The sequence below is a fragment of the Alligator mississippiensis genome, chromosome 5 (assembly GCF_030867095.1).
Source record: "Alligator mississippiensis isolate rAllMis1 chromosome 5, rAllMis1, whole genome shotgun sequence".
Taxonomy (NCBI): domain Eukaryota; kingdom Metazoa; phylum Chordata; order Crocodylia; family Alligatoridae; genus Alligator; species Alligator mississippiensis.
Genome location: NC_081828.1, coordinates 144803688 through 144817465, shown reverse-complemented (window position 1 = coordinate 144817465; position 13778 = coordinate 144803688). Strand labels below are relative to the sequence as shown.

Genomic DNA, 13778 nt, shown 5'->3' with positions numbered 1-13778 from the left:
AACTTTAATGGAATTGTTTTGATGTTTTGAGAAATCAATATGAAAGTCCCATCAGAAACATTATCTTAACATTAGCTTAACTTTGCTCAGTTTCAAGAAGAGAAAGGCTTTCCTAATTCAGAACCTGCCCCCATTAAAACCAAACTCCATAATTTTCAGTTGCAGCCATTGTATTGCTCCTACTGTCTCCCAGACATCATTCTTATATTAAGTTAATAACATTTATCAAGTCTGGTTCATATAGTCTCTATTAAATGGCAATTAAACTACAATTTCCACACATTTCCTATATCTGAAAGACTTTCCATATGGTGTTTTCCTAAGAAAAGTGGCTAATAGCTTTATGGGGCCAGACTGATAAAGCATGTTTGCTTAATTTGGCTCTTAGAGATGATGGGAAAGACTGAACTGGGCTAACTCTCCATGTATCAGCCAGCTTCTCTTCTCTGGTGACTGCTTACCTTGTGTTCCAGAATGTAAGCTTTCATTTAAAAAAACACCCTCTAGATGATATAGCTGCTAAAATAACCTTCTGAATATGAACTTATCTGTAAATGATACAGTGCTACATGTCTGAGTTTGCAGATAGCCTAAAACAAAAGCACTCAGAATTGTGAATGGTTTCTACTCCTGACAAAGAATTATTATTTTCTTTCGATCTTAGTGTTAGTAATTTAAACCTCAAAAATTCGAGCTGATTCACTGGTGATCAAAGTACACAGGAAAGGGTGTTGATAAACTTGTATAAAAAGATGAACAATATACTACCTTATTTTAGTAACATGACTGATCCTGGTTTAGGTCCTAACTACAGTTTAAGAACTGCAGCTTTTTGATTTTGCTGAGTATTATTTCAGGTTTGTCAAAATATATTACTTAGTTTTTGCAGTCATGCTTTAGAACAAATGATGGAATATACAGATATGCATACAAACCCCGCCCGCTTATGTTAACTAAATACAAGCTAAGCACGAATAGATTTTTACAGATATAAATTCTACCATTTGCTTGTACAAGTGACAGTGATAAACAACCACACATGCAAGTGATCTGAATGCATGAAGTTCACCCACATTGTTTTTTGAGCCCTTACAGTGTCCTCTCCAGTTGACAACATATTTGACCCAAACAGCAAATTTATTTTTAAAATAAAATACTTTCTTTTAGTTTCAGTTTATTTTCTTTAGCTCTGCAACCAGGTTTGTTTATTTTTAATCTGTCATCAAAACATCTTATCTTTGAATAGCTAGGCTGACTTGTGTTTTTTGCTGAACTATTTCTAATAGGCTGGCTGCCTGTGCAAGTACATCTGTCTAATTTAGGGCTTAATCCTACTCACGCTGAAATTTCCATTAGCTATAACAGGGAGTTGGATCAGACTCTCAGACAGTCAACTCCTTAGGGGAGGCATCTGTCTGTCCTTGTGTTTTGCAGAGTGCCATGCTGACTGTTGATGCCTAGTGAATGATAATCATATACATACTAAATTATTTTCAAGAAATGAAGGAATGTTCTGTGTGAAACATTCATCTTTCATTTATTTCACAGTTGCCATTGAAACTCACAGGCTTATTTGTAGGACTTCAAGCTTGCATCAGCGTCCAGCCTTGCATGTAGCTAATGACATTTTTTTTTATGTATTTGTATGGTAGCTATTCAATATGAATACTTGCTTAATAATGTAGAATTGTGGATGAACTACTTGAAGATAACATACTTTCTATGTTGCAGAGACCTTGCTGAACAAACATTTCTTTAAAAGACCTTCCGGTTTACCTTGTCAGATAGCGCACATTAAAGAATTAAAAATAGTGAGAAGTTTGTGTTTTGATTAATTATCTATAGTGTTTTTCTCTCCAAAATATTTAGGAAATATTTCCTTAATGAGAACACTTAAATAGGAGATTGTTTAGCTGGAGTTGCAAAGCAAGTTGAACAAGTAGCCTTTTCAGGAAGAATGTTCAGGATCCTGTTTTTCTCTTGTGGTAGAGTCCAGTCATTATTTGTGTACTCAAACAGTGATAATGGGAGTTTTCTCCCGAGAAAGGGCAAAAATATTGGGCCCACCACTAAAATTAATTATAGTGGTAAAGACAATATTCTTTAAGTATAAGTTTCCCTAACTCATTGCTTTTATTGGCTGTGGCTCAAGCCATGAATTTAGTAGACACACACACACGCGCGCGCGTGCACGCACACACACACACAGAGTCTTTTTCAGTTGTTACTGATTTCTCAATCTTAAAATCTAACTGAAATCTTTATTTCAGTTTATGCTTTAAACAAACTATTCTTTTATTCGAACTGATCATAGTACAATTAATATATTTTCAGAGTACTAAGGCAAGAGAGAAAAGCATACACATTAAATACAGGAAAGAGAATGAGCAAAAATTGGAAGTGGTTAAAATGAGTGGTATGTGTTAATTACAAAATTTAAAGCAGAAATATTATTAAAAAGGGAGGTTATGTGCACATCACTTACACATACAAAGTTAGGGTTGGAAGGGATTTCAGGGGGTCATCTCGTCCAACCCCCTGCTCAAAGCAGGACCATCCCCAACTAGATCATCCCAGCCAAATCTTTGTTTAGTTGGGTTTTGAAACCCCCCAAGGATGGAGCTTCCACCACCTCTCTGGGTATCCTGTTCCAGTGTTTTACTACCCTCCTAGTGAGAAAATTCTTGCTAATATCTAACCTAAACTTCCCTTGCTGCAACCTGAGGATGTTGCTGCTTGTTCTGTCATCTGCCACCACTGAGAAAAGTCTAGCTCCATTTTCTTTCGAACCCCCCTTCAGTTGGTTGAAGGCTGGTATTAAGTCCCCTCTCAGTCTCCTGTTCTCTAGACTAAATAAGCCCAGTTCCCTCATTCTTTCCTCATAAGTCATGCCCCCAGCCCCCTCACCATTTTTGTCACCCTCCGCTGAACTCTCTCCAATTTGTCCACATCTTTTCTGTAGTGGGGGACCCAAAACTGAACACTGTACTCCAGATGTGGCCTCAATACTAAATTGAGGGGAATAATCACTTCCCTTGAGCTACTAGCAATGCATCTTCCAATGCAAGTATGCCGTTAGCCTTCTTGGCAACGAGGAGACACGGCTGACTCATATTTAGCTTATTGTCCACTGTAACCCCCAGGTCCTTTTCTGCAGAGATGCTGCCCAGCCAGTCAGCCTCCATCCTGTACCTCTCTCTTTGTCTGCATCTTGCAATTGTTCCTTCTTCTCTCCTTGGGCTCTACAGAGCGTTTTCTACTAGCTGTTATGGCCTATGACCACTACCTGGCTATATGCCACCCCCTGCGCTATTTCTTCCTCATGAGCAACACCTTTTGTACTCAGCTGGCCTTTGGCTCATGGCTGAGTGGTTTTCTGGGTATCTCTGTGATGGCATTCCTAGTATCCAGGCTGTCTTTCTGTGGCCCTAATATCATCAATCATCTTATGTGTGACATAGATTCTTTGATCGCTCTCTCCTGTACTGACACAAGTCTTGTTGAGTTGGCAGCATTCTTTGCACCACTTGTTGTTGTCGTGGCCTCATGTGCTGTAACTTTGATCTCCTACATCTACATAATCTCTACCATATTGAAAATCTGGTCAGCCAAAGGCCGGAGAAAGACCTTTTCCACTTGCTCTGCCCATTTCACCCTTGTGACTATATGGTTTGGCTCCACCATTTTTCTGTATGTCAAGCCTTCTGCACCAAATTAATTGGACAGGAACACATTCATCAACATTTTTAATACTATAATAACTTCACTGCTAAACCCTTTAATTTACACTTTAAGGAACAAAGAAATGAAGCAAGCCTTGAGAAAGGCATTCAATAGAATGTGAAGTGGTTTTCAGATAGCATGGGCATAATGGATGTACCCAGATGAGCGTGCATGTGCCTCTTGTGGCATCTCAGAGCAGTTTGACACACCACAAGAGACACGGTGGGAACAAAAAAATGTTCCCTGCACTGCACATTTGCAGCGTGGGCTCTAAATTTGACACCTGGAAATTCAGGTATCAAAAAATAACCTGTGGAAAAATGTAAACCTGCAAGGCACCTTCCTGTAGCATGCCCTGAAGCCACCAGGAGTGGGCTCCTCCAAAGAGATGCTCTGGCGTGCAGCCAGAGCATCTCTATGGCTGCCCGTTGCTCCAGTGCTCCACCATACTTTCTTAGTATGCAGGGCAAGCAGGAGTGGTGCAGGCTGCAGCATGACCTGTACCCAGGCTCTGTCCCAAGTAAATAGGGACTGGAGGTGGGAACTGTGAGGGTGCGGGAGTCTGTGTGTGGGTGGTGGGCTGCTCAGGAGGGGTGGGTCCCCCACTTTCCCACAAACCCCCCTGCAGAAGCACAGCCCATAACCCCGCTATGGCAGCAGCAGCCACTGGACACTGAGCACCCTCCTAGAAGAGCCCCCCTGCAACACAGGCCCAGTTCTCCAATCAAGGTCACTCTTAATCCTAGCCCTATCCTCCAGTATATCTGCTACTGCCCCCAGCTTGGTGTCATCTGCAAACTGGCTGAGGGTGCACTCTATGCCATTTTCCTGGTCATTGATGAAGACAATGAACAAAACTAGTCCCAGGACCAACCCCTGGGGCACTCCACTTGATACCGGCTGCCAAACAGACATGGAGCCATTGATTACTACTCTCTGAGCCCGATGCTCCAGCCAGTTTTCTATCCACCTTGTAGTCCATTCATCCAACCCATACTTCCTTTGCTTGCCTGTGAGAATATTGTGGGAGACTGTATCAAAAGCCTTGCTAAAAATCAAGGTAATCCCCCACAGCCACTGGTCTTTCTGCATCCACAGAGACAGTTATCTCATCATAGAAGGCAATCAGTTTGGTCAGTCATAAATCCATGCTGAGTGTTCCTAATCACCATTTTTTCCTCCAAGTGCTTAGAAATGGATTCCTTGAGGATCTGCTCCATGATTTTTCCAGGGACTGAGGTGAGGCTGACCAGTCTACAATTCCCTGAATCCTCCTTTTTCCCTTTCTTAAATATGGGCATGATGCTTGCCCTTTTCCAATCATCTGGGACCTCTCCTGATCACCATGAGTTTTCAAAGCTGATGGCCAATGGCTTTGCAATCACATCAGCCAACTCCATCAGCACCTTGGGTGCATCCCCTCTCGCCCCATGGACTTGTATACGTCCAACTTTTCTAAATAGTTCCTAACCTGTTCTTTCATCACTGAAGGCTGCTCACCTCCTCCCCAAGCTGTGCTGCCCAGTGCAGTTGTCTGGGAGCTGACCTTGCCTGTGAAGACAGAGCGGGGGGAAAAAAGGGATTGAGCACTTCAGACTTTTCTGCATCCTCTGTCACAAGGTTGCCTTCCCCATTAAGTACCCACTCCTTCCCTGATCCTCCTCTTGCTACCAACATACTTGTAGAAACCCTTGTTACCCTTCACATCCCCTGCTAGCTGCAACTCCAACTGTGCTGTGGCCTTCCTGACTTCATCCCTGCATGCCTGAGCAATGCTCTTATATTCTTCCCTAGTTATTTGTCCTTATAAGCTTTCTTTTTGTGATTTAGCTTACTGAAGTATTTCCTGCTAAGCCAAGCTGGTCTTCAGCCATACTTGCTAGTCTTCCTGCACATCGAAATGGTTTGTTCCTGCACTCTCAGTAAGGCTTCTTTCAAATACAGCCAGCTCTCCTGGACCCTTCTCCCCCTCAGTTTGATTTCCCAAGGGATCCTGCCCATGAGTTCCCTGAGTGAGCTGAAGTCTGCTTTTCTAAACTCCGGGGTCCTTACTCTGCTGTTCTCTACCCTTCCTTTCCTCAGGATCCTAAACACAGAGTACCAGTTGAATTATTCATTTATGTTCAGCACTAAGAAAATCTTCCAGACTTCAGTTTTGACCATTTTAAACAACTATTCATCTCCTAGGCTCAAAACTATATTTGTACATACTCCATACAGTCTGCTACAAAGAAAGCTATTAATGTATTAAGCGGCACACTTCCTTTCAAAGTAGGTATGGAAGACAGCAAATGAAAATACAGTAGTGCAGGAAAACCAAAAAGCAGTAGGAATAGGATTTAGGACTGAGTGGTGACAATGCTTTGCTTGTTATCTGTTCTTTAGCTCATCGCATCCTGTATACCCAGCCCTGGGGTTGTGATTTTGCAAGAACTCACCGGGTGTGCCAGAGACAGGAGGCTAGGAGCCAGAAAGTCATACTCAGTGGCATGTTTCCCTTAGATCTTATAGATTTGGCAACCCATATGTGAGTTAATGATTCTAAAACCAGCATTTATTCCCACATAACCTCCTTGGCAGTTTATACAACAGAGCTGAAATCTGTGTACCTAAGACAGCTGTGGGAACATAACAGCTTGAGGACATCTCAGTTGTTCATAGTTGTGATTCTCCACAGTTCATATGATTCTAAACTTTAGTGGACCACTTTCCTGCCCTGAATCTTTGCCTGCTGCTGGGACAATTAGCAGGAAACTCAGTGCAGTGACCCTTATAACATTTTCTAGTTCCTGTTCCCCTACTGTAGGTTTAACTTTTGAAGGACATGAGGAAAAAAAGAAAAGAAAAAAAGAAAACATTTTTTCTCTTGCATTATCTTTATATTCTTTATTTTCTTCTACTAATCAATTAGTCTTATAAATTAAGCCTTAGGTTTAAATGGGAAAAAAACACCTCAACAGCTCATTTTCTAAAAAAGTAGGCCAATATATTCCAACTCAAATGTTTAATGTCAGTTACCTAATAGGAGCCCAATCTACCTTTAATCTAAATCAGTGGAAAGAGTCCCACTGGTTTAGGTGGCAGGAATTGGATATGATCCTAAAAACATCAAGATTTCCCTAGACTTCATGGTTAGGGACAGAAGTTTCACATGAACTGGTCTAAGTAATCAGAAACTGGTTTAAACCTGTAACAGAACAGAAACTCAGTACACATAAACTAGTTTCAAAATGGCTGAAACTGGTTTAAGACAAACCTGGTTGAATGTAGTATCAGACTTAACTGATTTTGGTCAAATTGGTTTATGAAACTTCTGGCCCAGACCCCTTCCTAGTTCAAGTTAAATCACAGTCCCCCAGCATCCCAGCATGCTTTCCAGCCCTGGGCTGGGCTGGGCTGTGCTGTCTGTTCCAACAGAGAAGGGTTGGGGGGAGGCAGGGACTGTCCCCCACAGGCAAACCCTGACTGGGGGTTAGGGAGGGGGATTAAACCTACCTTCCCCCAAGTACAGAGCTGCCCTGCTGTTAAACTTACTGAAACTTACTGCTGGTTGTGACTGTGGACTAAAAATCCCAGAAGCACCTGAAAGCAGGAAGAGGAAGTAATGCGCAATCCTGCAGAGTCCTGCTGTTGTGATTGTGGACTGCAAATCTCAGAGACCTCAGTGGCAGCAGGAAGAGGAAGAAGACATACAGCCCATGCTGGCTACATACTAGAGAGGTGTGATGTAGTGCCCCCTGGAATTTGGCCTGAGCCACTGCAGGCATGTGGCTGCATTTCCTGAATCAAAAGTAAACATGTATCCACTTGTTTCTCAGGAATCCAATGGGGGTTGTTGGCCTTAGCACTTCTGACTTTCAGGATAATTATACAGATATAGAATATGAGGCCCCCAGTATACAGAAAGGTTGTTTTTTGTTGAAACAGAGAGAGGCAGCATTGGGAAAATTGAGCTAGAGCAAATTAGTCATTCCATAAGAAATAAAATACCAGCGTTAGGAAGACAGTAATAGTGTGCTAATGACCTTCAGTGTTGTTTAACTCTTCTTTTGGGGATGAGTAAAGTTTTGTTTTCTCTGCTGTATAGAAGTGCCATTATCAAGTGATGCAAAGTGAGTTAAATTATGGTTCAATTTGATTACTTTTTCTTTAAAGCAAAAAACAAAAAGAATCATAGAAATATGAGGCTGGAAGCAAATAAATAGCTTTCCCTTGATGATGTTCAGTTGAAATATTTGCCTGAAAATGAAGCAAAAATGAATTAGGTTTTGAAATTTGTATATAATTGTATTTTTATGCTTATCTATATTCTTCTCTCAATTTTATTGCAACTTAGAAACCCAAGTTTCAGAATTTTGGGAACCCAGAACTCATAAAGCTTGCAAGTAAGTCTCATGTTTCAATTTTATGACAATTTTAAATATACCTGAGATTATGATAGGTGCTCACAAAATAAATAAATTTTGGTTCCTTGAACAAGAACAACTGCTAATTCATGAATGTGATCAGAACATGCCTTTATGACCTAAACTGTGACATGTCTAATCCACACAGGAGAATAGAAAGGAATAGACCCCTGTAGTAGCCTTCTGCCTGGACATCTTAGATGTGTCAAGGCTGTGACATCAGCTCCAAGCAAGGAGACCAGGGTGGCCAATTATCTCTCTGTAAAACAGTAAGCAGGGGAGTGTGATGCTGTAACTTCACTGCCACTGACCAGTGAAGCTGGAAAAACTGTTTTTCTCATTAATTAGTTAGCATATAAAATGGTTGCAGACAAGGTTCACGTTCAAACAGCACTGTGCACACTGACAAACAATAATAACTACTCTCCCAAAGTACATCAAAATCTCAGTTTGCTCTTTAATCTTGCATTAATTTTTTTTTAGCTTCAATAACTGTGAGTCTAAATGGACAAAAAATGTAAATATCTAAAATACCTGATTTGGGGACAGAAAGTTAGGTGAGAATTTTAAAAATATAGCCTGTAAAATTTTCCATTTCATATGAAGGAATAATGAAAAAGGGGAGAATGGTGACTCTCCAAGAGTGAGTTTTGACTTTAAGTTTGTGGTGGCTTGTCTTCCTATCCATGGTAAAATTATGTTGGTGTAAACATATTTTTTAGGATAGTATTCCTTAAGTTTAGACAATTACAGATATTTAATACAAGAGTCAGAAATACCTCCATACATGAGAGCTTGAGTGTGACAGTAGCCTGCAGGTTATTGAGTGTTTGCAGGCTCACAGTAAGGTCCCTTAGAGAACAAAAACAGAGATCAATGGGTGGGAAAATGATTCAGTGAACATCTGTGTCAGCCACTTTGAAATGTATAGTACGGAGGGAATTATCGATAAGGTCAGAATCTTCATGAGGAGGCACCTCTGTTTGCAACTCTCAACCAAAAGAATGAAATAGTCTGGAATGCAAGTTGACAGATAGGGTGTTGAGCGAGGCCCCAAGGAGTTTGAGTTGACAACAGGAAACCTTTGATTTGAATTGTCTGAGGGTAGTAAAAGGTCAAAATTATGCATATGCCGATTGTGGCTGGTAGGTGAACCTTGGACCAACAGACATGCGAGGCACTAGAAAGTTAAACTTAGTGTCTCCCTTGACAGATATCTAGTGCTACTTCATTTGAAAGGATTGCATACATCCTGCACATTTATAATAGCTAATTTCAAACAGATGCATAAATACATACAAAAATCACTTCCTTATTTGATATTATTATATACACAAATATACATGGAAGATGTCTGGAAAAAAATATTTGCACACAGCAACTGCCATTTTCATAAGCAGACATCTAGTTTTATATGAATGTTTCCACTGACTGGATTCATGACCTTGGGCAAATCATTTTACATCTCTGTAATTCTGCTTTTCTTTCCACCATTTACTAGCCATATTTAGAACTGAATGGTTCCTGCCTCCCTGCCAATCCCAGGACAACTACTTTGAAACAAGATCTGGCTACTGGTCTCTTCTCCATACATACCCTACCCCAGCAATTAGACAGCATAGGCATGTTAAAATACAATAGTCTATTATGTACTTTTTACTATGAATATATACAGATAACAGGAGGAAAAGTCCCCATTCAAATATCTGGGTTTGTACGGATTTCCAAATGGACTATGAATATGATTATCTAAGAAATTGCCTCTCTTTCCCTATTCCTCATCATAACCACTTAGATAATATAGGAAGGTATTGTTAGTTTCTGGGGATGCACAGGACAGTTGTTTTCAAAGTGTTTTTATATTGGGGACCCCTACAAATTTTTGAATGGAGGTGTTGGACCCCTTTGGAAATTTTGAATGGAGGTGCAGACCACTTTGAATTATAAGTGTGGGTATTTATATAGTTTTGATTGATCACAGTCATCTTTCACAGACCCCTTAGATAGTCTGTGGACCACCTGGAGTCTGCAGACCACAGATTGAAAACCACTGGTCTAAGATTAGTGGTAGATATTTCTCGATCAAGGGCCCCCACCTTCAGATTTAGATCTGAAGCCTAGCTCTAGTAAGCTTCACAGTACATAGTGAAGTGTTTTAATTTGGTTGAGCTTTTGCCTGTTTTTAATTGAAATTTTAAGTGTTTGAGGGGTGGAGGATTGGGAGGCTTGCCTGTGAGCTCTTTTCGGAATGATTATGGCTATGGAAACATGTCCCCAAAAGAGCCCATAGCCAAGTTTGTTAGCTACCATTGTATTCTGATGAGTTTACTGTGTAACACTTTCAAATCCTTTGCCCTTCCCCTGCAAAAATGTACACTATATTTAAGTGAGTTGATATAAAATAAAATAGACAGGGTATAATTCTGTTTTTATTTACATCAATTTTGAATTCTAACTCTAATGATTTCAGTGGAGGTTTAGGCTCCTGTAACTGAGAAGCAAATAAACCCACATTTACCAAAAGATGATTTACTTTTTTAATGCTCAGATATTTTTAAATGTGCATATATAAAACATGACTAGCCTTTTTTCACCATTTGAAAATTAACTTGCCCTTCACCCAGCATGTTGTTTCAATAAGACCTGCAAGAGCAGATGTAATAACAAGCCCATTTGGGGTAGAATGAAACCAAAAAGTTTCCATGTAATACTGTATTAGTTAGTTACTTACCAAAGGACAAAGCTCATGAGGCTTCTTCTTTATAGATAGATTCATAGATTGTAAGGCTGGAAGGGAGGCCCCCTGCACCAAGCAGGAAAGATAACTGGGGGTCGGGGTGACCCCAGCAAGACTGTCTAGTCTCCTCTTGAAGATTTCCAGGGTAGGTGATTGCGCCACCTCTGGAGGGAGCTTTAGCTCTGTAAGGAGTTGCTTATTGTGTCCCTGTCAAATTTTTAGAGCACATATTGTATGTTGTAAGGTGTGTGCACCCATGCATGCTCCTGCCTATAGATCTTTGTGGAAGCTGCAGACTTTCACTAGCTGTTCCCAGCTAACTTTCAAAGCAGCAGTTCCTCAGGACAATGTGGTGTTATATTTAGAAGTGCAGACTGGTCACCTGATGGTGCCCTGATTTAAGAATGATCAGGTCTAAGCTCCCCATCCATTTCCTGAACCACCCAGAGTAGCAATTGGCAAGATCAAGTGTCAATATCCCAAGCCTGACTCTAGTAATTAAACCTTTCTTAATGAGATTGCTCCCCACCCCCCACACCCTTTTCCATGTCTAACTTCCAGCCGGAACAGGCAATTAGCATAGGGAACACATGCATCCTGTGTGTACATTGCACGCTCGATTGATTAAACTATTTCCACGCGATTTCTTCTTCTTCTTCTCTTTCTCCTCCATGCCCTCCTCCCCCCGGTGTTAATAAACCAGGAGAGCCGGTGGCCGGTCCTGATTTAGCTTTCCTGCCTGAATTGGCTCTGGTTTTTTCTCCTTACTCCAGTTCTCCTTGTGCAGTGCTGCGTGGCGCTGGCAGGCTGAGAGAGAGGGAGCTCCAGCCACACACAACCACCCGGAGCACGGAGAGGAGATCCACATCAAGGAGACCACATTTGCTACACAGGCTTGTGTGTGGTGGGGGTGGAAACAAAAGCAGGGGTCGGGTCACACTCCTGTCTCCTCCTCGCCACCAGCACCTTACACAGGTCGGAATCCGCTTTCTTTTCCTTTGCTCTTTCGTGCTTGCCTGGGATCTGGGCGAGGGGGAGGGGAGGCGAGGGGGAAGGTTTAACTTTTACTTGACATTACCGGGTTATTGGCAGTGTTGCAGCCCGGCGGTCCCTCCCTCCCACAACCACCTCCAGTTAACTTTGTCCCAAAGGCTGTGCTAAAAACGCGTGCCCGGGCCTGGGACAGAATAGATAGCAGAAAGTAAATAATCCCCACAATTAGCCGGAGGGGAGGGAGCAGAGTGGGGGTTGATTTTATGGTCGCTAGCGATCTGCTTAGTTAGCTTTCGCTGTTTAGGGGCGATTGAAGGCCAGAGCACCAAGGACACACGCTGGATGCAAAAGTCTGGAGGCTCTAGGGGAGAATTGCAGGCGCCGGATCGGTGCAGAGAGGCGTCCAGAGAGAGCCATGCGTGCCACAGCCTCCTGATCCAACCTTAACAAGGGGTGGGGGAAGCCCAAAAGCAAGCCAGCAAGACGCCGAGCGGTGGAAAGTATTCCTGTCTGCTTTTGTCTCGAAAGGCAGCGCACTGGAAGATGGAGATGGATGTGAAGGGAGTTTCTCCGTGCCCGGAGCCCATCCCCCACGCGCAGGGGGCCGGAGGCTGTCAGCAGCAGCAGCAGCAGCGGCAGCAGGATGAGCAGCCGGGGGAAAGTGCAAGTGCCAGCAGTGCCAGCGATCACCCGGGGAAGAGGCCAAACAGCGAGAGAGAAGACAAAAAGGTAGGTCTGCCGCCTCCAACGCCGGGCATCGCCCAGCCCAGCCCAGCCGCCTCCGTTGTGTTGAATCAACTCTGCTGCCTTGTGCTCAGCTGGAAAATGACGAGAGGGGTGGGGCCCCCTTCTGCGGGGAAGGACGGGGAGAATGACTTTGGGAAGTGCGAGCCCCCGGGCTCTCCTCCTCCTCTGCGCCAGGTGCTTTCCTCGGGTGCAGGCAAAGGAGAGAGGGGCAAGGGGCTGAGGTGTGGAGGGACAGGGGAGAGGAGGACCTGCCCTGCCCATCCATCTCCACCTGCCGTGCATTGTTCTATGGACAGTGCCGGGGAAGTGCCTTTGGCTGAAGGGGAATGCAAAATGTTGAACCCCTTGCACTAAAAGTTTCCCCCGACTTGCCGCATTTGGTAGCTGTTGAGAGCCTCTTCTCCCCTAGCATGGGTTTTTTTCGACTTGAGGGTAAGGGGCGAGTTACCTGTGAGGAAAACAGCCCCTTCAACCCTGCTGTGTCATTGTAGACTAGGGGACAGCTGCTTACTACTGTAACGAGGGAAAGCCTTCGGGTGACTGAGTTCAACCAGAAATGGGTCAGATTACATTCTTTTGGCGCTTATATATCTTCTGCTAAATGAATCCTAAAGGACAGTGAATGGAACAGAAAATATTGTCGTAATAATAATATAATGTTAGCAGCGTGCAGTCATCAGTGCTTTTGTCTGTAGGCATCGTCTTCATTTCCATTAATTTTTCTCAGTGTGAGTTGACTAAATGGAAGGCTACAAATGTATGTGGGTACGTCTGTAACAGACACACACTGCTGACAAATGCATAAGTTTTAGTATTAGGATGAATTTTGCCAAGAGTAATCCACACGTGTTCAATGGCTGCAAACAGGACTAAAATGTTATTGAAGTCTGGGTAATTTGTATATGACTAGATATTGCACGCACCATTTTTAATCACATTTTACATGAAAAGAGAATGTTGCATTGTGCTGGAAGTGAGTCATGTTTCATATTTTACTGTGGCTTAGTTAGCTTTGTTTTAGAAATGTGAAAGAGAACAGTTGGACAATGAAGAAATGTTAATCAGAAATGCAATAAATTAATTCACTAGCTAAGTCAGGCCACATATTTCTATAATCAAAGATGGATCATCCTGATACATATTAAAAAAAAATGTTCTGTCTTTTACTGGAG

The 13778-nt window shown here is 42.5% G+C and overlaps 1 protein-coding gene across 9 annotated transcripts in view; it reads left to right on the top strand.

The window, feature by feature from the left end:
• Window positions 1–11419: 11419 nt before the first annotated feature.
• RBMS3 (RNA binding motif single stranded interacting protein 3) overlaps window positions 11420–13778 on the top strand; it is a 1095516-nt gene continuing 1093157 nt past the window's right edge. For 2 of the 9 annotated variants that reach the window (XM_014603165.3, XM_059728827.1), the window contains exon 1: window positions 11945–12588. In XM_014603165.3, the coding sequence (XP_014458651.2) occupies window positions 12403–12588 (186 nt within the window). In that variant the 5' untranslated portion in view covers window positions 11945–12402. Of the gene's footprint in view, window positions 11842–11940; window positions 12589–13778 lie in introns of those variants that run through there. The other 7 variants (XM_059728828.1, XM_059728829.1, XM_059728830.1 and 4 more) reach the window with 7 other exon arrangements.